Source organism: Schistocerca piceifrons, chromosome 1, assembly GCF_021461385.2.
Source record: "Schistocerca piceifrons isolate TAMUIC-IGC-003096 chromosome 1, iqSchPice1.1, whole genome shotgun sequence".
Lineage (NCBI taxonomy): Eukaryota > Metazoa > Arthropoda > Insecta > Orthoptera > Acrididae > Schistocerca > Schistocerca piceifrons.
This window is the reverse complement of record NC_060138.1, coordinates 843,062,460-843,087,233: the sequence shown is the minus strand read 5'-3', so window position 1 is coordinate 843,087,233 and position 24,774 is coordinate 843,062,460. Positions and strand designations below refer to the sequence as shown.

General features: G+C 41.8%; 1 protein-coding gene across 1 annotated transcript in view; it reads left to right on the top strand.

Annotated features, from left to right (window-relative positions):
- LOC124715284 (C-factor-like) overlaps positions 1 to 24,774 on the top strand; it is a 98,788-nt gene that overhangs the window by 60,835 nt on the left and 13,179 nt on the right. The window contains exon 3 of the mRNA XM_047243088.1: positions 2,810 to 3,000. Within this exon, the coding sequence (XP_047099044.1) occupies positions 2,810 to 3,000 (191 nt within the window). The remainder of the gene's footprint in view (positions 1 to 2,809; positions 3,001 to 24,774) is intronic.

Here is a 24,774-nt window from a genome sequence, read left to right as displayed (position 1 = left end):
TCAACGATGCCCAACGGCGTTACTCTCAAATCGAAAAGGAGGCGCTCGCTATCATTTATGCTCTAAAAAAGTTCAGCGTTTTTTTGTATGGTTCTAAGTTTCACCTCATCACCGACCACAAGCCGCTGGTCTCTCTGTTCAGCCCCTTGGCGTCGCTTCCAGATAAGGCAGCTCACTGCCTGCAACGTTGGGCCTTATACTTGTCTCGTTTTCACTATGAGATTCACTATCGCCCCACGGCCCAGCACGCCAACGCTGACGCGTTTGCTGATGGGCCCCGACCCGGTTTTCGATCGAGATGAACTACTCTGTTTCCACATTGATGAGGAAGAACGTCATGTGGTCAAGGGTTTTCCACTTACAGGTTCGCAGGTCGCGTCGGCTACTGCGCGGGACCCGGTCCTGCGTCAGGTGATCGGTTTTGTTCAACGGGGTTGGCCGGACAGGACCAAGGCCCGGGCATCGGATCCCCTTCGCAACTACCATGCCTTGCGCCTTCGTCTGTCTGTTCGTGAGGGTGTTGTTCTTCTGGCCATGGATGGCGCATCTCGACGGGTCGTGGTGCCAGCCTCTCTTCGCAATGATGTTCTCAAACTATTGCATGAAGGCCATTGGGGGATTTCTCGGACTAAGTCCCTGGCCCGCAGGCACGTTTATTGGCCCAGTATTGATTCGGACATCGCCCACATGGTCGCTGTGTGTGGTCAGTGTGCTCAACAACTGGCTACACCTCATACTATGCCCTCTCCGTGGCCTGATCCGGCGCAGCTGTGGGAACGGGTGCAAGCTGACTTTGCCGGTCCCTTCCTCGGCACTTATTGACTACTGTTGATTGACGCCTTCTCGAAGATTCTGTTTGTTGTTCGATGTCTGTCGCCCACCACTGCGGCGACGACGCTGGCTTTGTCCAAAATCTTTGCGCTAGAAGGTCTTCCATCCACGATTGTCACGGATAATGGCCCTCAGTTCTCTTCACAGGCCTTCCGTGATTTTTGTACTGGACAAGGGATTCATCATGTTACAGCACCGCCCTTCCATCCGCAATTGAATGGGGAGGTCGAGCGCCTTGTCCGCACTTTCAAAAGCCAGATGAAAAAATTCCTTAGTGATTTTTCCACAGATGACGGTCTGTTGCAATTTCTGAGTTCTTATCGCTTCACGCCTCTGGGTGATCGCAGCCCTGCTGAACTCTTGCATGGCCGCCAACCGCGCACTCTACTGCACCTGCTTCACCCTGTCAGGCCTTGTACTGTGTCCCCTAGTGCGGGAAAATACCCGGTGTGCGCCGACGTGTGGGCACGGGGGTATGGATCTCGCCCTAAATGGATTCCAGGGGTGGTCCAGGCTCTTTGCGGCCGCCGGCTTTGTGAAATACATACAGACGACGGCATGGTTGTTCGCCATTACAACCAGATGCGCCCACGAGTGGTGGCCACACCGGTGCCACCCTCCCTTCTTTCGTCTCCACCAGCCCGAGAAGCCAGTCCTGTCGCTGCTGCCGATCTTCCGGGCGTGTTGCTGCAGCCGACGTCGCTACCGCTTCCAAGTACGCCAGAACCGGCCCCAGTCGCGGCGCCGCCTTCTCCAGGACCCATCTCGCTGGGGCACACCCCCAGGTCCACGACACCTATGGATGCTGCTCCGGTGTTTTCCCCCATCATCTCGTCCAGGAGGCGCGTTCCACGCGCAAGCTTCCGTCCTGGCCATTTTTGACCATACTCTCGTGTTTCTCCGCGGGATCTTCTCGGGGCCTCCCAAGAGGCCATGGATGTCTCCGCACTGTCCATGTCTCCAAGGAAGTGAGTGTTTTTTTTTCAAGGGGAGAAAAGTGTTGTGGCAGTGCCACGAGATTTAAAAGTGCCGCTACGTCAGTACGCGAACACGGCGATAGAGGTGCTCCGCAGCTCGGCCGAGCACGGGAGCGCCACCTGGCTATGAACGGCGCCGGCCGCATGTCACGGCACGGCAGTCGAATGACAGATACAGAGTTAATAGCATGTAACCCGCTATTGTTTCTACTTTTGTGTATCCACACAATTTATTAGTGATTAAAGGTTATAACACAATTATTATGTGATAATCAGTACTGATATGATTGTTGTTAGCATCATAATTTCATCAAAATTGCATATTATAAATTATGCTTTTAGGTTGTTACTGCAGATTTGTTCATTCCTGTCACTAGTCACAGACTTACTTGACCACTCCTATGTTCACCTCATCCTCTAGCTACATATTTTGAAATTATAGTTTCTAAAATTTTTTTAAGAATGTTATGTTGTTGAAATCTCTCATTTCTACATCTACCCAATATTCCACAAGCCACCTTACAATGTGTGGCATTCTTTCTTCTTATTTTTATTTCGTCATTGTGTTCTCCAGGTCCACTGATGATCTTTTTAATCTTAAATTTTTATTTCTCCTAGTAGTTACTGTCTGCTTCGTCTTCTTTTTCATTAATTGTTTCCCACTTCTTAATCAATGTGACTCCAAGCAGCCTCCAATAATTTATCAAGAGCTGCTTTGTTTTACTGTCTGCTGGAGTATGTAACTCGTTCTGACTGATATCAATGTTCAAATGATTTATCACTTTTTTACTGCATCACCCAACTAACTAGATATTTCCCTATTGTCCTATTTCCTACTTACATCTAGATGAAGACTGTCTTGATTCTGAAAGCTAGAGATCCTGTTAATTATTTTATAACATTATCAACTGATCCCCATGTCATTTTGGTGAGTACAACTGGTTCAATTAGCTTTAATTTTTGGACATATATAACTACTTGTACTTTATTCTTTTTTCCAGATGTGAAGGATTTTAACAGCTATGGTGAATTCAGCAAATCTGTAGCAGATATTGTTGGCGAGGAAGGACTAAATGTCCTAATTAATAATGCTGGTGTATCATCAAAATTCACTAGGGTAAACCTAGTGAAATATGAACAGATGATGGAAAACTTTACAGTTAACACTGTGGCTCCTCTAATGCTAACAAAGGTATTAATAAAATCTTGAATAAGACTTTGTGTATGAATGTAGTGAAACTATGCATTTAAATGTAATGTAAATATAAATACATTCATGATTAGTTACTGGACTTGTTTTTACTAGCCAGATGCTGCCTATAAGACTGTGCAAGGAGTGACCTATGACCGTGGGGCATGTGATCAGCATGTTGCCATTCCCTTCAGCTGTTATTGCCATTAGATGGCCCATTCAGATCTTTTCTGGAATTGTCACTTTTAAGAGACAATGGGTGTTTCTTTAACTCTCCACTGTCTAACTTATCTAATTCTCCTTGGCTACTAATTTTGCTGTTAATGGTATATTAAACAGTAACAAATAAAGGAAAAATGAGTTGTGGTCAAATGTTTAAAAAACCTCAGAGGTCTGAGGAAAAGTTGAGGATGATGTGAGAAGTACCAAGGAAGGAAGCAGGTGGCATTACCAAGGGAGGAAGCAGGTGACAAGAGATGAAGCGAGAAAAATGGTGGTAAATGGTTATAAGGAGCCAAGAAGCCTTATAGTTGATGACAGAAGGAAACAATGTTAGATGATCATTTAAATGTACCAGGAAGATACTGCGCAAAGGGAAGTGACTACATGTGAAACACAGCCACATTACGGTGATGACACTATGGGCAATAATTGAGGGATGCCAATCATAGCAGAAATAAAGAAAATAGAGGATGGGAGAGGGAAGAATTAAGAAGAAATAGTGGAAGAAATGAACAGAAGAAAGGTTAGGCAAAATAGTAAAGTAAAAGGCTGCTGAGCAGAGAGAGAGAGCAAGGAGGGGATCACAAGATATAAATTGATATAAAGAACTAAAACAAAAAGAAAGAATGTGATCAAATTAATGATAAAGCATATAAATAATCAGCAAAAACATGAGTCAGGGAATGGGCACTTTGGAGAAATAAGTTTCAGCTCTCCAATTTCAAAAAGATGATGCCTTTGGGTGGAGGTTAAAAAGGAGTGATGGTTCAGATAGTTTAAGTAAAAACAGATGTTGCACTTAATGGCACATTTCACTTATTACTGCCTCTGCATCAAGTTGAGGATGGGGTTCTACCACACCATAATATATAATAATAATAATAATAATAGGGTAAAACATAGAATAAAGTAACTGAAATAATTCTTTATTTTATGTGTTGTCCAAGAAAGCTCTCTCTGTCTGTAGTTCTGACAGCCTGACATAAGAATTGCAAGTGCTATGTACAATCTTCAGACTCAATGGCTGTAGTGGGGTAATATCATGAGAACATGGAACAAGATTGATAACCATTAGGAGGCACAACAGTGCCACATTGCCCTCCTGCCCCCCCCCCCCCCACTTCCTAATATATGTGCAAGGGGTCAGCAGATGAAAGGGGGGCATTATCCACTGAGTAGGCATCACATCAGTGAGCCACAGAATTACACTTTTTTTACTCCATGGAATAATTCAATACATGAACATGTCAGGAACATATGAGGTAAGCTTTGAGAGTAGATTGGTGAACGCCAATTAAGTATAATGATTTATTAACACATGTGCAGTGGATCATAGGTGTCACATTCAGTTGAAGCAGAATTAGAAGTTGCCAGTGGCAGAACATTAAGATAAGTATAGTAGGTAAACACATTTTTAAAAATTAAAATAAGAGACACAATTAAAATAGTTTGAAACTAGATAACATGAGCTGGGATGGTCAATAGAAGTATTTTTTTCATTGGTGGCAACAATAACCATTCTTTTGGCAAACAATGTTAATGCTACTTACCCGTAAAGTACCATTATACATCACAGTTTAAAATAAATAATATGCTGACTATCTCAATTGATACTGGCTACACTACATCAACTGGATTTGTCACAACTGCCTTGGAAATATGATATTAAGATTGCCATTAATAAATCACTTCTGCTGCAACTCATTTTCTGTCATCACCCAGAGGCAGTTCAAGATCCTTGCTGTCCTGTAATGTGGTAAAAATGGCAGAGAAATGATGTTTAATATGGAGGTCTGTATTGGCACATACAAAATTAAATGCAGTTGTCATTATGTAACACTTAGCTTTCCACACAAATCACAGTAGAACCCATCAAACTTAGCAGTTAGCTAAACACCTAAGGTGCTAGTGAAAATGTATCATTATATAGGAGCAAGCTTTTCAGTGGCCTATGTGAGACTGATATGTAATTTATCTATGAACAGGCTTTCTTACAAGGGTAATCCCAAAAGTAAGGTCTCCTATTTTTTTATAAGTACATAGATCTATTTATTTCAATAATGGTTTACATCAATTTACAGCTTGAACATTTAGCTATTTTTCGACATAATCGCCATTTCTGTTGATGCATTTTTGTAGATGCTGTGACAGTTTTTGTATGCCCATGTCATAACAGCTCACCGCCATGCTGTTCAGAAAGTTATGAACCTCTTCTTTCACCTTGTCATCGGAACTGAATCACTTTCTGGCCAAATGTTATTTTAACCTAGGGAACAGGTGATAGTCACTGGGTGCCAAGTCAGGACTGTAGGGTGGGTGGGTGATTATGTTCAACTGAAACTGTTGCAGGAGAGCAACGGTTTGCCGAGTGATGTGTGGGTGAGTGTTGTCATGGAGAATGTGTACACCCTTGCTCAACATTCCTTTTCTCCAGTTCTGAATTGCCCATTTGAGTGTTTTCAGAGTCTCACAGTACCTGTCACCATTAATTGTGGTCCTGGTGGGCATAAAGTTAACCAACAATATCCCTTTCCAATCCTAAAAAGCTGTTGTCGTGACCAGTTGCAAACTCTCTACAGCACTTACGAACATTTTTGACATCCATGCATGACTTGCCATAAACTTCTGTCAATTGGCGATGGATTTCAATCAGCGCAGTACCCTTTGTGTTCAAAAACCGAATAACTGCACGCAATTCGCACTTGGTGGTAACATCTAACAAGAGCTCCGTTCTCAATGGCTGCCAAGCCAAGACTGAGCACATCAGTGTGGCATGCGCATGTTTACACACAGCGCATGAAGCACTCTTCATAACAGTGTGACCAACTGCCACACAAACAGAGTTCTGCACTTATAAAAAGATAGGAGATCTTACTTTTGGGATACCCTCGTACAAACTCCCATCTACTGCTCCTCATGCATTCTTCATGAGTCTTGAATTCCTAACAATATCATAAAAACACAGAAAATTCTCTGTAACTGTAATGTCTGTGCACGGTTCAGCAACCACTCTGAGCCGTGGCAGTGCAATGCTGTATATCACAAGGAGTGAGGGTCTTAGCTTAACTGCCTGGGACATGAGGAAGCTACAAACTGCTATAAAAAGGCCCCCAAACATAAGTTGTGCTGTGTGCCAATGGGGTGGATGGCTGTTGAGGCAGATCAGTGGGCAACCTTTGGGGCACCTGCTGCATCCCAGTTGTATAAGGCTTACTCAGACATGTCAGGGTGGACCCTTATTTCCCTATCTTATTACGGGGCATCAGTGTTTCCTATAACAACCATAAACTCTCCCAGTGACTATTAGCAACCTTCCAGAATAAAGGCTCAAGGAGGCTAGTCATTCTGATGATCTTAATGAAATTAGGGTAAAGAGGTTCAACTCAAGAGTCAGTATGTCTTTCTTGTTAAAAGGATATAGGTGATATTTGGAAATGCTTATTCCTTTTATGTTCATTAGGATTTGGACAACTTTGCTGTTACCCTAAGCTATGAAAAATGGTCCTCAACTAGCACCCTGTTAGTTCTAACCAAGTGGACCTACTAAGTAAATTGGAAGAATTGGGTGAATTTACATTCTTCACAAACATTGTTAAGGATATCCATTTGTTCCATGTAATTTAAATCTGAACTGCCTCTTGACTTCTCATTTCCAATCTGTTGCAAGGTTGCTTCTTCAACAACAAAGATTTTTACTAAGTATAACTTCTTTAGAGTTAAATCACAGAAAGTAATGGTTTCCGATTCTCCAAAAAATACACAAAACAGAAGATGTCTTGGCATGGATGCTGCATGGCCACTTCGGCACTATGAAAATTTGTTGTATAAGTTACCACATCTGTGTTGGAGAATGCCATTTGTAGGTTTTACTGGGAAACACTCAGAGACCAACCATGGTCTCGGCGCACCCATATGTCATTAGTTAGTTACTGAAAATACAATGGTTGGTAGAACAGTGATTGACTATAGTCCAGTATTAGGCAGACTGGGAAATTTGCACACTAACCAAAGATCATCAGTATTTAACAACAAAATCCACACCACAGCCCAGAAGAAAACCACATAGTGCAGTATCATCACCAATAGATACATCAGAGAGCTTGCTGTAAACTAAAGCTGGATGACAAATGAGAATGTGTCAGTCTGTGGCAGCCCTTAAATCTGCTGTGGATACTTTGCCATGTTGAACTGGCATCAGCACATGTATCCTCCCGCGCCATGCCTACCGACTTTATTGAATGTATGCATAATTAAATTGAGTGATCCAGTGATATGTCCAGTGGGATGACAATAATTTTCTCCTGTACATGGGTGGACACTACTACTACTACTACTACTACTACTACTACTACTACTATGCTCTACTGAGTGATACTCATGCTAGATGGCTCCTACTTATCAGTATGTGTAAATTAATTGCCCTTGTTAGGTGTCAATCAAAATACTTCCAGAGCCAGTTCCATTTATTGCTGTATGATATCCAGTAATTCTATTGTTAGTTTCTGATGCTCTCCTTCAGACCAATAATTCTCTTTAAATTGCTTCCCAAAATCTGTCTTGTTCCTTTGCATTAAAGACTCCTCATTCTCCAGCTTCAGCTTTTAGTTATCCTGTTAAAAATTTGATTCTCTTTTTATCCTTTGACATAGGTGGGAAAGCATCCTCATAAGTTACACTCTCTATCCTTCTAAATGATGAAAGATGATCATCATATTTAATAATTTTTTTATTAACAATTAAGTTTCAGACAGCATTTTGTAGCAGAAATGCTTTATTATTATGACAGGTAATATGAGGTACATGGACTCAGCATGTCTGGAAGGCTGGATGGTGAGTTTAGTGTCTCCACGTGCTGTGGCCTACTTGTTCTTAGATGTCACGGCCTGGAGTTGTGTCGCAGCCATGGAAGAATGGTATACACAATAACAACAGTAGCAATGTAGAAGCAAAACAAAAAAATTAAACTGATATTCTGACATTCATTCTCTGGTGTTTGATCTGTCAAAACGTATTCGTGTTGTAAAGTGTAATGAGACAAATCATCATGTAATCAATCAAACAACTGTGATACGTATGTGTTAGACATATCTGATGGGAGTTACCTTTCAATGTACAGAGAAGCTTTAATATACTAGTATTAAAAGAAGAAATTTTCTTTTTAGTATGTAGATTTAACAAAGATTAGAGCTCTCATGCAGCCTCTGGCAGTGAAGACACTGCAAAGGAAAGAAAGTGAAGTAGAACAAAAGCATGGTTATTTGGACTGATTGGCAGGTCTGAATTATAATTGACTCACAACATAGGCGACTTTGGAAGCTATATTATGTACCATTTATTGATCAACTAAATAGGCAGATACATTTCATTCTTCAAGTGTGGAAACTTATTTGACAACTGACTTACACTTACCTGGCAGAACTCTTCCCACCACTCATTCACATTTCCTATTATAGTTCTGGATGATGGCAAATTAATTTCTTTAAATCCTCAATCTTTTTTGATTGTTCAAGTTTCTTCTTTAAATGAATGGGGCAAGTTCTGTAATCTCTATTAAAACAGTCCTTCCAGTACTTTTAACATGGGTCTGATAACCAATCTCTGCTACCTTTCTTGTTATTTCCTTTAAACTGCTCTCAGTACATTCTATTCTGTGTTCACATTCTACAGGTTCAATGCACTATCCCCACTTCCCTAGCCAGATTTTGTTGGAATGTTTATTTCAGTTTGGTAAACAAGGGACTGTTAATGTCCACATCATTCTTTGCAGTTTTGTATTCCTGCCCTGTTAATGTAAGCTCTGGGTATGTTTCAGTGATCACAGTATGGTGTGGCAGGGGTTTAACAGACTATGGGGATCTTGGCTTGACTGCCAGATCATGAGGATGGTAAAAACCTCTATATATATTATAAAAACTCAATTTCAAGGTGTGCTGCATGCCAACGAGATGCATTGCTGTTGTAGTGGAACAATCACTAGCGTGCAACCTCTGGGGAACCTGCCACACCTCAGTTGTGTAAGGCTTTCTTAGGCATTCTGGGGTTCTGTCTGAGTGGACCCTTATTTCCCAAGCTGCTTATGGGACTGGAATGGAACCCTCAAAGTTTTGTTCTTCTCCTACCACTGGAATAGTAGGCCACTAGCAGGTGCTAACACTCAATCAAATAAGAGGGCCCATATAGACAGCCCTCCAGATTCAGGGATTACACAGAATTTGTCCATGAATAGCAACAGAATGCATTCTGCAGGTCAGAATGTGTTTTTGATTGTGAAATGGAATGAGGGCAGTTTTCAGAAGATTCCACATTTTTATATTCAAAAAGGTTTGGAAGACATCACAGCTACACTGAAATCCATCAAGCAATTGTGTAATGGTACACTCTTGGTTGAAACTGCTAGTTACCAACAAGTGACAAATCTATTTAAAGCTAAATGTGTTGGGGAATATGTCACAGAAATGGAACTCCACAACACCTTGAGCTACATCTACATCTGTATGGATACTCTGCAAATCACATTTAAGTGCCTGGCAGAGGGTTCATCGATCCACCTTCACAATTCTCTATTATTCCAATCTTGTATAGCGCACAGAAAGAATTAACACCTTTATCTTTCTGTATGAACTCTGATTTCCCTTATTTTATGGTGGTGATCATTTCTCCCTATGTAGGTCGGTGTCAATAAAATATTTTTGCATTTGGAGGGGAAAGTTGGTGATTGGAATTTCATGAGAAGGTTCCATTGCAACAAAATATGCTTTTGTTTTAATTATGTTCACCCCAGATCCTGTATAATTTCAGTGACACTCTCTCCCATATTTCGCGATAATACCAAACCTGCTACCCTTCTTTGAAATTCTTTGATGTACTCTGTCAATCCTATCTGGTAAGGCTCCCATACTGCGCAGCAGTATTCTAAAAGAGGATGGACAAGTGTAGTGAAGGCACTCTTCTTAGTAGATCTGTTATATTTTCTAAGTCTCCTCTCAATAAAACGCAGTCTTTGGTTAGCCTTCCTCACAACATTTTCTATGTGTTCCTTCCAATTTAAATTGTGTGTAATTGTAATTCCTAGGTATCTAGTTGACTTTTCAGCCTTTAGATTTGACTGATTTATTGTGTGACCAAAGTTTAACATATTCCTTTTAGCACTCATTTGGATGACCTCACACTTTTCATTATTCATGGTCAACTGCCAATTTTTGCACCATACAGATATCTTTTCTAAATCATTTTGCAATTATTTTCTATCTTCTGATGACTTTATTAGTCAATAAACCATGATAAAAGCGTTATGTCACATAGAGATCTGGTAGATATTCCCAAGAAGGAACTGGAAGATGAGTGGGGGGGGGGGGGGGGGGGGGGTCAAGAAGGGATTGTCCATGTGCAAAATATATTGAAAAGGGTGGATGGGGACATAGTATTATCCAACCCCTTTATCCTAATCTTCAGTAGCACAAAACTCTCGGAGCATATCAAGGCAGGTTTTCTTAATGTACAGTCTATTTCGTCAAACCAATGCACTGTTTTCAATGCCAGTGCTTTGGACATACCATCTTAGGATGTAAGGGTGAAGCCACTTGGGGCAAATGAGGCAAGGTCGCCCGTGACAGAGTTGATTGCTCCTTGCCTCCAAAGTGTGTAAGTTGCACTGGGGATCATGCTGTCTGCAGTAGGGACTGCAGTATCTTCCGTGAAGAAAGGAAGATACAGGAAATTAAAACACCGAAAGGCGTCCTGTATGGTGAGGCCAACAAGATGTATAAGACCATGCAACCTCCTACATTCACTACATCTTTAGCTTTGGCTCTTAAGAAGTCTATTTCAACAGTGAATGCATCTACACAAATGGAGAACGGAGATTGTCATCAGTATCACCCCCCCCCCCCCCCCCCCTAGAGAAAGCCACAATTGCCACCACTGTGGAGCTCCCAGTACCTCCAGAGGCAGAGTGTTGTGAAAAATCCTAGCACTGCCACTTCTGCTGCTGCAGCAGTTCCCACAAAGCCCTCTCAGGCCAAGAAAACAGATGGGAAGCTTCCACCACAGGTGAAGACAGGCAGTAGACCATCAGACCATGTCAATGTCATTTGACATGATGGTTCTGCTGCCCTACTACAAAGACGATGGAATTCAATGTCAGCCCAGGGCAACTATCTTGCCCCAAGGTTGAACTTCCACCCATTGTGGGCTCCCCAACCTGACGGAAATATGGGATAAAAGTGCAACCCCTCTGATAAATGGCTCCAATAGTACAGTGGAACAAGAAGGGGTTCAGGACTCATGTAGATGAACTTAAACTCATGCCACAGGTACAACCCCTGTGCTTGTGTTTACAGAAAACACATTTCAAAGCCACTGTGCTACCTGGCTATACCCTCCATCAAACAGATGACCTGACTGGGGAAAGAACCAAGGTAGGTGCTGCTGAGTTTATCAATAACATACACCATTCTTTTGCTCTCTCCTTGGGTTCTGACCTACAAGCAGTAGCCATTGGAGTTCATGTGGGTCACTTCTAACAGAATACACAGTGGTGGTCAGAATGTGTTTTTGATTGTAAAGTGGAAACAGGGCAATTTTCAGAAGGTTTCACATTTTTATATTCATAAAGGTTTGGAAGGCATTGCAGATACACTGAAATCCACTGCTCCCTGTACTTACCTCCAAAGGATGCGATAGACTCTGAGTCTCTCACAGGCCTTATTGAACAACTCCCCCACTCTTTCTCCTACTGCATGATTTCGGTGCTCTTACTGTATTATGCGGCTGAAACTAAACTTGCCCCAGGGGTCAAGTCTTCGAGAACACGATTTCTCAGGAGATGTGCATCCTCAACACGGACAGTCCCAATCATTTCTCAGATCTACCGAGTCGTCCTCAGCCATTGACCTCTTTTTCTGTTCTCCAGCCCTTGCAGACTCAGCACATTGTGAAGCAACTGATGACCATCATTCCAGTGACCATTTCCCACTGTGGATCCGCCTGCTGGATGGAAGATTGCTTGAACAGAAGCCTCTGAAATGGATGATCACCAGGGCTAACTGGATGCTGTTGAGCCAGCTGGCTATGTTTGAACACCGTGTCTAGGAATGAGTGGACTACATCACACATGTGATATATCATGCTGCTGACCTATTGATCCAAGAGCCCTCAGGTCATCTTAGGAATATACCTGTACCTTGGTGGACAGATGTGTGGTGTTCAGCAATCTGGGACAGGCGTGCGGCTCTTTGATGTTTTAAATGCTGCTCAATAGCAGACAACCTCACAGCCTTCTGAGTTGTGAGAATCAAGGCTTGATGGATAATTGAGGAGAGCAAGAAAAAGGTCATGGCAAGCATTCCCAGACTTCATCAACTGTTCCATTGTTCTATAAAAGTATGGTAAGCCATCCTGCGGATTTCTGATACCATTGTTCTATAAACGTATGTTAAGCCATCCTGTGGATTTCAGATAAACACAGTCATTTTCCAATAGCAGCAGTGCTGAACAGGGGTGTCTCCAAATAATGCCCAGAGACATTACTCAAATGATTGCGGAGCCTTTGGCAGCAACTACAGCCAATGCCAACCAGGATCTGGCATTTCACTACTACCATGCGACTGCAGCGAGGACGAAGTTGGACTTCGGATCAAATTCTGAGTCTTACAACTACCCTTCTTCCATGTGGGAGCTGGAATCATCACTATCTGGGACTTGTGATACTGCACGTGATCATGACCAAATCTGGTATAATAGGCTTTGATATTTGCCAGCAGCATCAAAGGAAATCCTCCTCAAGGGTTTTAATCTTATTCGGCAGACAGGTAACTTTCCCAGCTCATGGGGAGAGGCAGTTGTGACACCTCTCCTCAAACCAAGAAAGGACCACACATGTCCCAGTAGTTATGTGAGCATTGCCTTAATGAGCCATGTAGGAAAGATCCTGGAATGCATTGTTAGCCATCACCTGGTCTGGTTGTTAGAGACGAGGCAACTCCTTAGCCACTTTCAGTGTAGATTCTGGGGATTTCGGTCCACTATTGACAACCTGACCCTACTAGAAGAGGATATTCAGCAGGTTCTTCTATGTAAATATCACTGTTTTGATGTATTCTTTAATATCAGTAAGGCATACGACACTACTTGGAGACACAGTATTCTGGTGTAACTCCATCAATGAGGCTTTTGTGGCCACCTCCACATCTTCATATGGTCCTTCCTGTCTAAGTGCATTTTTAGGTCTTGAGTCAGTGATGTGCTGTGAGACCGTATTGAGCAGGAGAATGGTGTTCCTCAGGGAAGTGTTTTAAGTGTTGCTCTCTTTGCCATATCCTAAACACTTATATGTATTTATTAACTGTACACTTCTCTTTAGGGCACTGATACTTTACTTCCTCGATCGTCTACAATACAAGCTGATTGACAACAGTATTACCACGGTTACTACAGGTAGCATGCTTCCGACAACCGCACACACTCCGATGCTTGCACCGAGGTAGCTGGAGACCGACTGATCACTGGAGAGCACGGTCTTCTGGCATTGGCCATTTGCGACATTGCTGACTGGTTTATGTGGAGCGACCAGCAAGCTGGGGTCCTACACCATAACCCCACAAGGGAGAAAAAAAGACAAAGAGGAAAGAAGAACGTTGTTACTGACATGAACTGTGAATGTTCAGTCGGTCCAAATGGAACCACACTTTTCGTCTGTATCAGGTTTATGTTGTGGCTGTTGTTTCGGAGTAACTGCTGCATCTGGATGGCCGGTAGCTGCTCGGTTTCCTGGTGTGCAGGGCTGCTCAGTGAGACGTTGCTGTGCCATTGGCTGTGGTTCTACAGGTGCCCTGTGACCGGTGGTGGCCTGCATTTCAGTGGCATCTTCTAAACTTAGGTAGGCTGGCTTGCACCTGTTGATGGACAATACTGTGTCTACCCCTTTAATGCAGAGAGTGAGGGTTCTGTCATTCCATCCCATGACTGCGTATGGGCCTTGGTAGGGCAGTTCCAGTGCCCTGCGCAGTGGTCGGAGGAAAACGTGCTTCATTGTTGCCAAATCTTTGAACACGAAGATAGCCTGTTTTCCATGCCGTGAAATTTCACTTGGTCACACAGCCTCAATATGGCTGCAGAGTTCTGTGAGGAAGTCTTGAGTAGAGTGCAGGGGTCCAGTTTGTTGTGTGAAAAACTCTCCTGGTAGATGCCGGGGTTTATCATACACTAGTTCCCCTGGAGATGCCTGTAGGTCTTCTTTTAGTGCACTGCACAGTCCAAATAGCACTACATCAATCCACAAATCTGCCGTGTGGCACATTATAGCGGCCTTCTCGGGAATGGTGCAGATGCTCCACAATATCATTTGGCGCCACTTTCTCGGCTGTCAGTGTTTCCAGTGGGAATACTTCTGGCCACCTGCTATACCTGTCGATTGCTGTGAGGCAGTACTGGTAGTTACGGACGACTGGGAGTGGTCCTACCAAGTCCAGGTGGATGTGTGAGAACCGAGCCTCTGGGGTGTCAAATCTTCCTAGGAGGCCAAAAGAGTTCCTGTCGGGAACTCATTTAGCAGTTGCACTAACGGCACTGGCGCCGCAAGGAAGTGTACCGACGACTCACTGCACTGCGTGGGCTGGCATGCCAACTTCAACGACATAACACAGTCCAAAAGGGAAGTGTTCCTTACATCCAGTATGAGGTCATAATAGGACAGGAAATCCAGACCAATTATAGCGTGGGTCACATCTGCAACTATAAATCGCCACTTGAATGACCTCTGTAACCCAATGTTCAGATTTAAAGTCACAAGGTCATATGTTCATATAACTGAACCATTTGCAGCTGCTAAGTCGTTATTTTCACACGGTCGTGGTTTCCACAGCAGGCACTTAGGAAATACACATACGTCCAAGCCTGTATCCACTAAAAACTGCAACTTAGTTGTCCTGTCTGTTACCACTAAACGTGCAATGGTTGCCCGGGCTGGTGCTGCTGGCAGACCTGTCCGCCGGGTGTGGGGCACTGCTGTATGCATTTCCCACCCAGGAACATGGCGACCTGCATCTGCGTGCTCTGTCGCTGAAACGACGGTGGTGAAAGCACTCATTCCGGTCCAGTGAGAGTGAGGAGCACGTGCTGCGTTGTCTGCATGTGATCTTGCTGTTTGTACATGCCAAGAGTTGCGACCTGCCATGCCAACTCATCGAGGCATGAAGCGATGTCATCCAGCCTGTCTTTGGTGGGTGCTGTAGTGAAAACCTGCAGAGCTGCGGCCTTGCTTACTGTGTCCACAATCTCTGCCAGCTTGCTCAAGTTCTCCTCTTGCGTCACTGTGAGCAGGGTGCGATGCATTTCCAGCAAGCATGACATCCATATGGATCGTAGCAGAGGGTCCAGGATGTCCGGTCCAACCAAGGTGAGGAGATGTCGCAGGAACTGTGACTGTTTCCTATCCCCGATTTCCTCCCTAAGCAACAACTGTCTTAAATGCTGCGTGTTAGAGAGGGAGAGAAGCCGAATGAGCTCACCTTTCAGAATTTCATACTTCCTTGAAACTGGTGGGATGGTGATCACATCACTGACCTCGCTGGTGGAGCGGCTATCCAGTAGTGCCACCACATGTGCATATTTTGTGGCATCTTGCGTTATCTCGTCAGTGATGAAATGGCTTTTGATGTGCGTTAACCAGAAGGCTGGTCCTTTGAAAACCATGCAGTTCACTTGAGCAGCTGGGACTGTCCTGGGGGGTGGTGATGGGAAGAAGGACTCGGCGACCTTGGGGCTGCAGGAGGTAATGGGGCGGTCCCGCCCAAGGTACAGATACAACTGCCGTTCGCCATAAGCAGGGGTGCGGCGGGGGGTGCCAGGGAGGCCGGACACGTGCTTTCCTTGCAGTGCGCATCTGCCTGCTCTTGTTGTTCACCTCTGCCCGCTCTTGTTGTTCCATGGTAGGCAGTCCCCTTTCTTCCAGCCGCGTTCAAAGCTGCTCCTCATGTCGCTGTTGTAGCCATCTCTTCCATGTGTTAGCGCTGCTGATCGCACAGTAGCTGCTACTGTTGTTGTATAAGTTGTTCCTAGTGGTGTAATTATTGCTGCAAGTGCTTCATATCTTCTTGTTGCTGTCCTAACTGTTGTTGTAACTGCTCCATGATACTTTCATCAGGGTCACCACTTTGTAGGTATTTATTAACTGTGCACTTCACGTTACGGCACTGATACTTTATTTCTTCATTCGTCTACAATACAAGCTGATCGACAACAGTATTAACATGGTTACTACAGGTAGCATGCTTCTGACAACTGCACACACTCCGCTGCTCATGCCGTGGTGGGTAGAGGCTGACTGGCCACTGTAGAGCACAGTCTTCTGGCATTGACCATTCACGACGTTGCCGACTCGTTAGTGTGGAGCGACCAGCGAGCTGGGGTCGCTACACTGTATTATGTCTACGGTAAGGAGTCCTGTACAGTGCTCCTTATTTGTGAATGTTTTTCTATTCCTCCTCCAGTGTTGCAGCAGTGAGCCGTCAGTTGCAACTTACAATGCTGAGGTTAGAGAACTGATCTGTAAAGACAGGTGTTCAGTTTTCTGCAGATAAGTGTGTGTGTGTGTGTGTGTGTGTGTGTGTGTGTGTTCATTATAATTGTTTGTCATATTTTTAATTTACCTGACTTGCATATGATGGTCACTATTCTACATTTTAAAGACTCAGTGAGGTTTCTGACTCTCATTTTTGACTCCAAACTGTCGTGGTTACTACACCTAATTGACATGAAAGCCAGAACCCAATACATGCTGAATATCATAAAGTGCCTTAGCATCAAGTACTGGGGAGCAGACCAAGTGCGTCTACTCCAGTTTTATTGGGCTTTTGTGCATTCACAGCTAGACTATGGATGCACTGTGTATGGATCAGCGAGACCTTCTTACCTGGAGATTATTGATGCTATGTGTAATTTTAGATTTAGTGCGGTACAGGAGAGACTGCACTCTTGCATCTGTTTTTAATGCAACATTTTCTGACATTTTAAATGAGCACCACAACTATGTAGCTGTCTTTATGGATGGGTCTAAACAGGGTGACTCTGTCTGTTGCTCTGTTGTTTTCCCAGCTTGTGTCCTAAAGGTCCGACTGCCTCGAGACTTTACTGTCTCCATTGTGAAATTATATGCAACCTTGCAGGCACTGGAGCAGGTGAGGTGTTCTTCAAGTGCTAAATTCCTTGTCTGTTTGGATTCTCTGAGTGCCCTTCACTCCCAGCAATGATTGTACTCAGCAGATAAGTAGTCCAGAATACCCAGGACACCCTACTCCAGCTACAAAGGCTTGGGAAGGAGGAGCATTTCTGCTGTGTACCAGGGCACAAAGTTATTGCAGGGAATTGAAGAGTGGCTCTACCAGCCAAGGAGCATGTCACGATCCTTAGTTATTTCAGTGCACCATCCCTCTCCATGCTATAGTGTCCTTGTTGAGGTACAGAGTCTTGCATCAATGGGAGGATGAGTGGCAGGAAGTGACGTACAATAAAGCTCCATCTATTATAGCCCACAACAGGGCCATGGCATACCTCTTTCCAGGCATGTTGACAGGATGAGATCCTCCATATTGTCTTCATATAGATCACAGCCCTATGCAAGGCTTCTTGCTCCAGTCCGATGACCCCCCAATGTGTGGTGCTTGTGGTGTACAGATCACCATGCACCACATTTTACTAGACTGTGTTTTATTTTCAGACCAGAGGGCAGTGGCAGATCTGCCAGCAGACCTGACCTCTCTTATAAATGACATTGAAGTGAATGTGGTCCAAGTTTTAAGGTTTTGTGATCTGTACAACTTGTATCTGCAAATTTTTGGGAGAGGGGGGAGTAATGTGTTACTCCCATACATAGCACCTTTCATCCTTCCCTGTTGTATTAAGGCCTGTGAGATACAGTGACTGAGTAGGTTAATGTGAATGAGGTGGGAGTGCCATTTTATAGATTTCCTCTTCACCACTTTTTTTAAAATATGTGTAAAGGTGAAACACTTTCGATTCCCGCCATTTTACAGTCCACATGTTTCTTTAGAATCTTGAATTCCAGGCAGTTTTTCCTTCTGTTATTACAAGCAAGAAATCCTTTTCCCTTAACTTTTTGTAGGTGTCAATTTCAGATAACTCTTCCTGCACAATTTGTATCACTTCAGGGTGCAATATTCTACACTCTTGTTAAACTCCTCTTTCTATTTGTGATAAGGTTTACTTCTAATGTAAAATTAAAATCTTTTGATTGATCATTAATTACATTAAAATCTAATTTTTACTGTGCCTTCTCTAGTCTTAACTCTGCAATATGATCTTTCAAACATTTTCTTTAAGTTAACATTTAGTTCATCAAATCTGTCTTTATTATGTTGGTTACAATCTACAAATTTGTTTGCAATATTTGTCCCTGAAGCTTTAACCCAAAGGTAGTCTACATTGTGAGTTATTAGCTCCAGTATCTATCAAGCTCTGGCACAGAGAAAAAAACATTATTAGCTTATCTGGTTTGCAGATTATTTCATCAAAGTTATACTTCATTTCATCTGTTGGTGTTGTCCACTTTCATGATTTCTCAGACTATTTCATTGAATTTGTTGTCACTTCATCATCACTAACATTGGTAATTAATCTAGAATAATGCTCCCTTTCATATTTGAACAACTTCACCAAATTCTGGACCCCTCATCTTTGGGCTGGCTGCTAACAGGGTGACATTCACTTCAAATGCTACAGATGATGGTGACCTGATCTGAGAGCTCAGATAACTCTGATCTTCAGAAGAATCTCTAAGAGAGAGAGTTTCAGAGTCTTCCTCTGAACTACTTTCTTGATTTTTGTGACTTCTTCTGTGTTTCTTCATAATTTTTTTCTGTATCACTGCTACACTTTTACCAGGTGTCACTGCAATCTTCCTTCTTCCTCTGTTACTGGCAACACCAGTAGTCCATTCAACTCCCTTCTTTTGAAGGGTTTCAAAGAAAGAGTCTTTTACTGCATCTTTGTCACAAGTCCATGAAGGAAGATGACAAAGAATTTCATTATTTTATTGGGCTACCATTTTGAGTGATTTATTATGCCATCTTCAGGCCACCTGACTGATGTGCAAGAAGATTCCAATGCTTGTTCTGGTCAAAATAGGGGCCAGCAATCAAAGACTGGTATCTGTAGATTTCTGCTTGATACAACAACCACTTCAAATATCATCTGCTGACTGTAAGGATCTGTTCCCAGGCTGCTTTCATGGATTCAAAGAAAGCAACATCCAAAGGCTGTGTAGTGTGGGTATTGTTTGCTGGTAGATAGATGAATGAAATGTTATTCTCACCAGAGAGCTCTAGAACATAGCTTGTGAAATGCAAGGACAAATTATCGTAGATTACTTACTGTCTTCTTTCCTTCCAACTTTTGCAGTCTCAGTAGGATCAACTTGGTGAACCACTGACAAAATGTGTTACAGTCAAACCATCCACTAGAGCTATGTGAGTAAAGTCATCCCCTGGGGCCATTTTATGTCCATGTAGACCACATATGTGCTGATTTGTAAACAAAGAACGGAGACAAAATTTCTCGCTTAGCATTGCCAGAAAACATTTCAGAAATGCTGCTCTTGGAGGAGTTACAAATTTTTTCTGAATATTCTGAACCTCTTTTTGTGAGAACTTTCTTTTTCCCAGGTCTGTTGACGAGATTGGTTTCATTAAGGTTCCATATATTGCTTGCTCATTAATCTTTCTGTGAAACACACTCATCAACAGCAGCTATACTCCTTTTAATGTTGGTTGCAAAGTGTTCAGAAAGTTCAGGGTGCTGTTTGATGGAACCCAAGATCCTGGACAATTGTCTTTGAATCCAGAAACTATACATTCCTGTCTGGAGAGGTATGACTTCATTTGGAGTTCCATTGGAGTGACAGGAAACCCAAATTCACTCAACTTCAAAGCATGTTCTACAAACTGTGCTTTTTCTTCATTGGTAAACATCTGAGGGAAACCTGGACATCAATTAACTCCTTCCTTTGACTTCAGTTTATTAATTATGGTTCTTCTTGGGACATTAAAAAGTTTTTCAGCCTTCCTGTGTGATATCGCCTTTCTCCTAATGGCCTGTAGGCATTTCTCTAGAGTTTATGGGCTGTAATCACAGTATTGACTACTTCCAACAATTATCTTGTACTTCTATTGCATTTCATCTATCTGAAAGAGATTACCAATACTGTTCATTACCAAGAGCACACTACAGTGGTAAACTAAGTCTGAAATGTTTTTAGGTATGTAAGAAGTGCACCTGGGGCTACTTTGCTCCACTTCTGTTGTGCTGCAATGTTTCCCCAAAATGAGAAATTTCACAACCTACAAAAGTAAACTGACAATGACAGAAACAATATTCCATTAAATGTAAAATACAATACTTTTCTGTAGTTAGACGTTCTGAATAATTAAAGTAATGGTGACTGTCGTTCACAGCCACTAGTTAAACATGTGAAAGAGATAGATTTTTCCAGTTTGATTTTTTACACACTTTTACTATTTTTTGTACCTTTACTATGTGCATTAAGTTTAAAAATATTTCTCAATGTTAAAAGCTTATTAGTCATCATTTATCAATAAACTGTGCTGAAGATCAATAGTGCTAATGGCTGCACTATCGTAATGAAATAAAACTTCAGGCAAAGAAGATTCATTTCTGTGACACATAAACTCAATTTTTCAAATATTAATTTAACAACATAATACAGTTTTTTACAGACCTCTGTGTTACGAGACATCAATCACATCCGATCAGTACAACAGTTCAAACAAGAAGAAGGATTATTCTAGAAGAATCGTAGATTGAGATTTTCATTATCTTTTCCCATGGGTATTCTCTGAGATATAATTTCTTACAGAATATTAAATTATGTCATTGGCAATAATTATTTATTATTTTTCTATTGATGAAGTCCTTTCTATTAATATCACGATAATGTTCATTCACACTCTACACTAAATGCTGTCGCAAATATGATTCTGAATAAAATATAGGCATGGATATTACAAGCATAACACAAGCACCAAAAAACAACCATGTCTGACACAGATCTTGTGTGCATTATGTACCCTTATATGGTGAAAGGTAGGAACACATAATTCACTCAGGATCAATGTCAAATGTGACCTTTTTGTGGTCCAAATGTTATAATGTGGGGGTGCATAATATTGACTGGGCATACTGACCTCCAAATCTTTGAACATGATATACTCACCAGTTGATGTTGTTGGGACACTGTACTGCTGTCCCATGGGCATCTTTTCAGGGGTGCATTTGGCCCTGACTCTATTTTTATGGATGACATTGCATTACTGCACCCAACTGCACAGGTGGAAGAGCTCTTGGAGTGAAAGAATATTCAACAAACTGATTGGCCTGCCCATTTCCCCAAATTAAATGTCATCAAGCACATGTGGGATGCATTGGGGAGATGTGTTGCAGCCCATCCATGTACATTAATGACCATCCACCAATTGTCAACTGCGCTGGTGGAGAAATGGAATGACCTACCACAATAACTCCTTACCTACATTTTGGCAACCATTGGAGGATGTTGCAGCCTTTCCTTAAACTATACTGATTGCATAGAATTATTACATAAAACACAGAAAAAATGGACAATTGGTAAACTTGCAGACACAGACCAGCATTCAGGTCAGAAAATAAAACACATCCATTTCAAATATGGTGCATCAGCATCCCTGTTCAGTAAGTTTCATACAGTGGTGGGTCCTGTCGGTATAGGAGAAAACTACGTCTCACTGGACTATGACTCTCTTATTGCCCTGTAAGGGACACTTCTTCTGTTTATCATGGCCAGAAGGAAGTAAACCACTGTTGCACAGTATATTGCACTGATCCCAGCTTATTACCCCTCACTTACAGCCATTGGGCCTCTATTGGGAATTGGAACAGATGAAAAATTTCTTGCCCAGTGTTGTCTCATCTGTTTAGTGCCTTCAGGAGAGCAGACAGTTCTGTATAGTAGATAGAAAACTGCTCAGGAAGTCCTATCCTGAAGACACATTTGGGGAAGATGACTAAGCAATCCATTAGCTACCTATATCCTGGCCTTAATATTCTTACAAAATTCAGACATTGTCTGGGTAATGGTCTATGGTGTTATTACAAAATGATGTTACAAATTGATCTTATAAGCTGCTATTGACAATAATGAATGCTGCCTTGATGTCCTACTAAATGCTTTTCAATAGATGTGAATGTACTGATGGAGTAAAAGAACCGCTGCTAAGACAAATTCTTTCTCTGCTCACCTTAGTCATCATCATCAAAAATGATAAAGGATGTGAGGTTTTTGTTCATGGGTACTTCTTCAACATTCGCTCATCTACCTGCCTGTTTCTGAGAGCAGAGGGATACCCAAGTGTTTTCCATACATTAACAGAATGGTGGGTCATACCTGAGATGTGGACACAAACTCTCTGAAAACAACCAGTTGGCTGTAAGGCATTCAGTTGGCCTTTCTCCCATTCCTCCTTTAGATGACATATTTGTATGTCCATGATATCCTTGCATAACACAACCCCTTTGTTAAAATATAGTGTGTTGTGCAGCTTGGTCACAACTGGGTAGTCGCTAAGGCCTTGGTGTTTAGGAGTGATGTTGCCTGACATGAGATGGAGGTCTCTCCTAGCAATGTTCTATTCCTGAGCATTTTCACTGTTTTCATGTTCCCAGTCATTAGGCTGAAACCTGTTCATTTTCTCTCCATCAGAATCAATTTTTATTTTATGATGAGAAATCACATTTTATTAGAATTTGCAGTGAAGTCATTAAAGGATACCCATGTGGCACTAGTATATGCAAAAAATCTACAATTTGTCACTAGTTTAGAGGGCCATTTTCATGTCTTATAACAAACCAAACCTGCTTTAGATGAGCAGTGTTTGAGGTTTTCTTGACTTATTAATTGTCTAAATGGTTCTCAGGCTTAATTCCAGATAATGCCATAGTAAAAGCACAATATTTATGCAATACAGTTGCTCATAACATTCAGGTTCTGGTGCAACTTCTACCACCGTCAAACCTCTCTATATCTGAAAATCAAAATTGATAATTATAAAGTTCCTTTCAAACTTCACCTTCCCATTAGTGAATTGGTTTGACTGAACGTTCTTTAGCTGCTTAAAAAGTTGAAGAAAAGGGGTGACAGAACTTGAATTTTAATTAACAGTGCAAACAGTTAACTTATCTTGCTTGAACTTGAATATATCATTATAGCTCCTTAGTCTCAGCATAGTATCTAGAAGTAAATTATTCCTGGATGATGCGAAAGGTTGTTGGAATCATCCTATCCAATGTGTTATTTTGAATGAGACGTAGCAGACATTTATATAGACTCTTCAATAGTTTAATTTCCTTGTTCCAAATAATACAGTTTGAGAAAAAAGCCTCAGTGAAAATGCAACACATGTAATTCTTGGTAAAACACAAAAGCAGTGGCTTGTTCCAAATGATACAGTTTGAGAAAAAAGCCTCAATGAAAATACAACACATGTAATTCTTGGTACAACACAAAAGCAGTGGGTTCCATAACATACCTCCCACCAACTTCTGACTAGTCAAGAGGGACAAAGGTAAAGTGTTCATCAAATAAAGTTTCTTATATAACAAGTGAGTTACTTATCAATAATGTTTTCTGAATTTAGTTTGAGAGTTTTTTAATTAATAATTACAGTGTCAATAATTGCTAGTGTAATTATATCAAATAACAAAATTTCTTTTTTCTTCTTATTTTTTATTTTAATTTTTATTATAAGTCCAATATATGAAAAATCACTCAGGTTTTTAAAAAATTAAATAAACTTAAAATTATATTATACTTATTATGTCCCTGTTCAAATGTACATTCTGTATCTAAGTGCACATAACTATTTTATTTATGTCATTCAAACTGTAAGAAATGTGAAATTCTCAATTCAGCTTTATCGGATCATATCACAAATTTATGGCCCTTGTAGAGCTGTTCATTAAATGGTGAAAGTGAACCACTGACCAGTTCCATTACAAACTAGGGAAATGTTGTAGTAAGCCAATTGCTAGAAAAATGCTGGCACCGGAGGAAAAAGTAACATCAATGCAGGGTAAGTTGCCAATCCAGAGCTACCATGTGTCGATAGAACTTTTAGTAGCTTAGAAATCTTTTGGTGTGCTTACTTATTCGGAGACATGTTTTTAATTTGACTAGGAAGGAAGGAAGTTTAGGGTTTAACACCTGATCGACATGGAGATCTTTAGAGGTGGAACACAAACTCAGATTGTTTCAAGGATGGGGAATGACTCTGGCCTTGCCCTTTTTAAGAAATCATCCCAGCATTTTCCTGGAGCAGGTTAGGGAAATCATGCTAGACTTAAATCTTGATGGCTGGGCATGAATTTGAACATTTCCCTCCCAAATACGAGTCCATTGTGCTAATCAGTGCATGACCTTGCTTGGTTTGTTTTGAATAAGTTCTCATTAGATGCTTTGATGAAGTTTGAGAATTTATTTACCACGCTGAG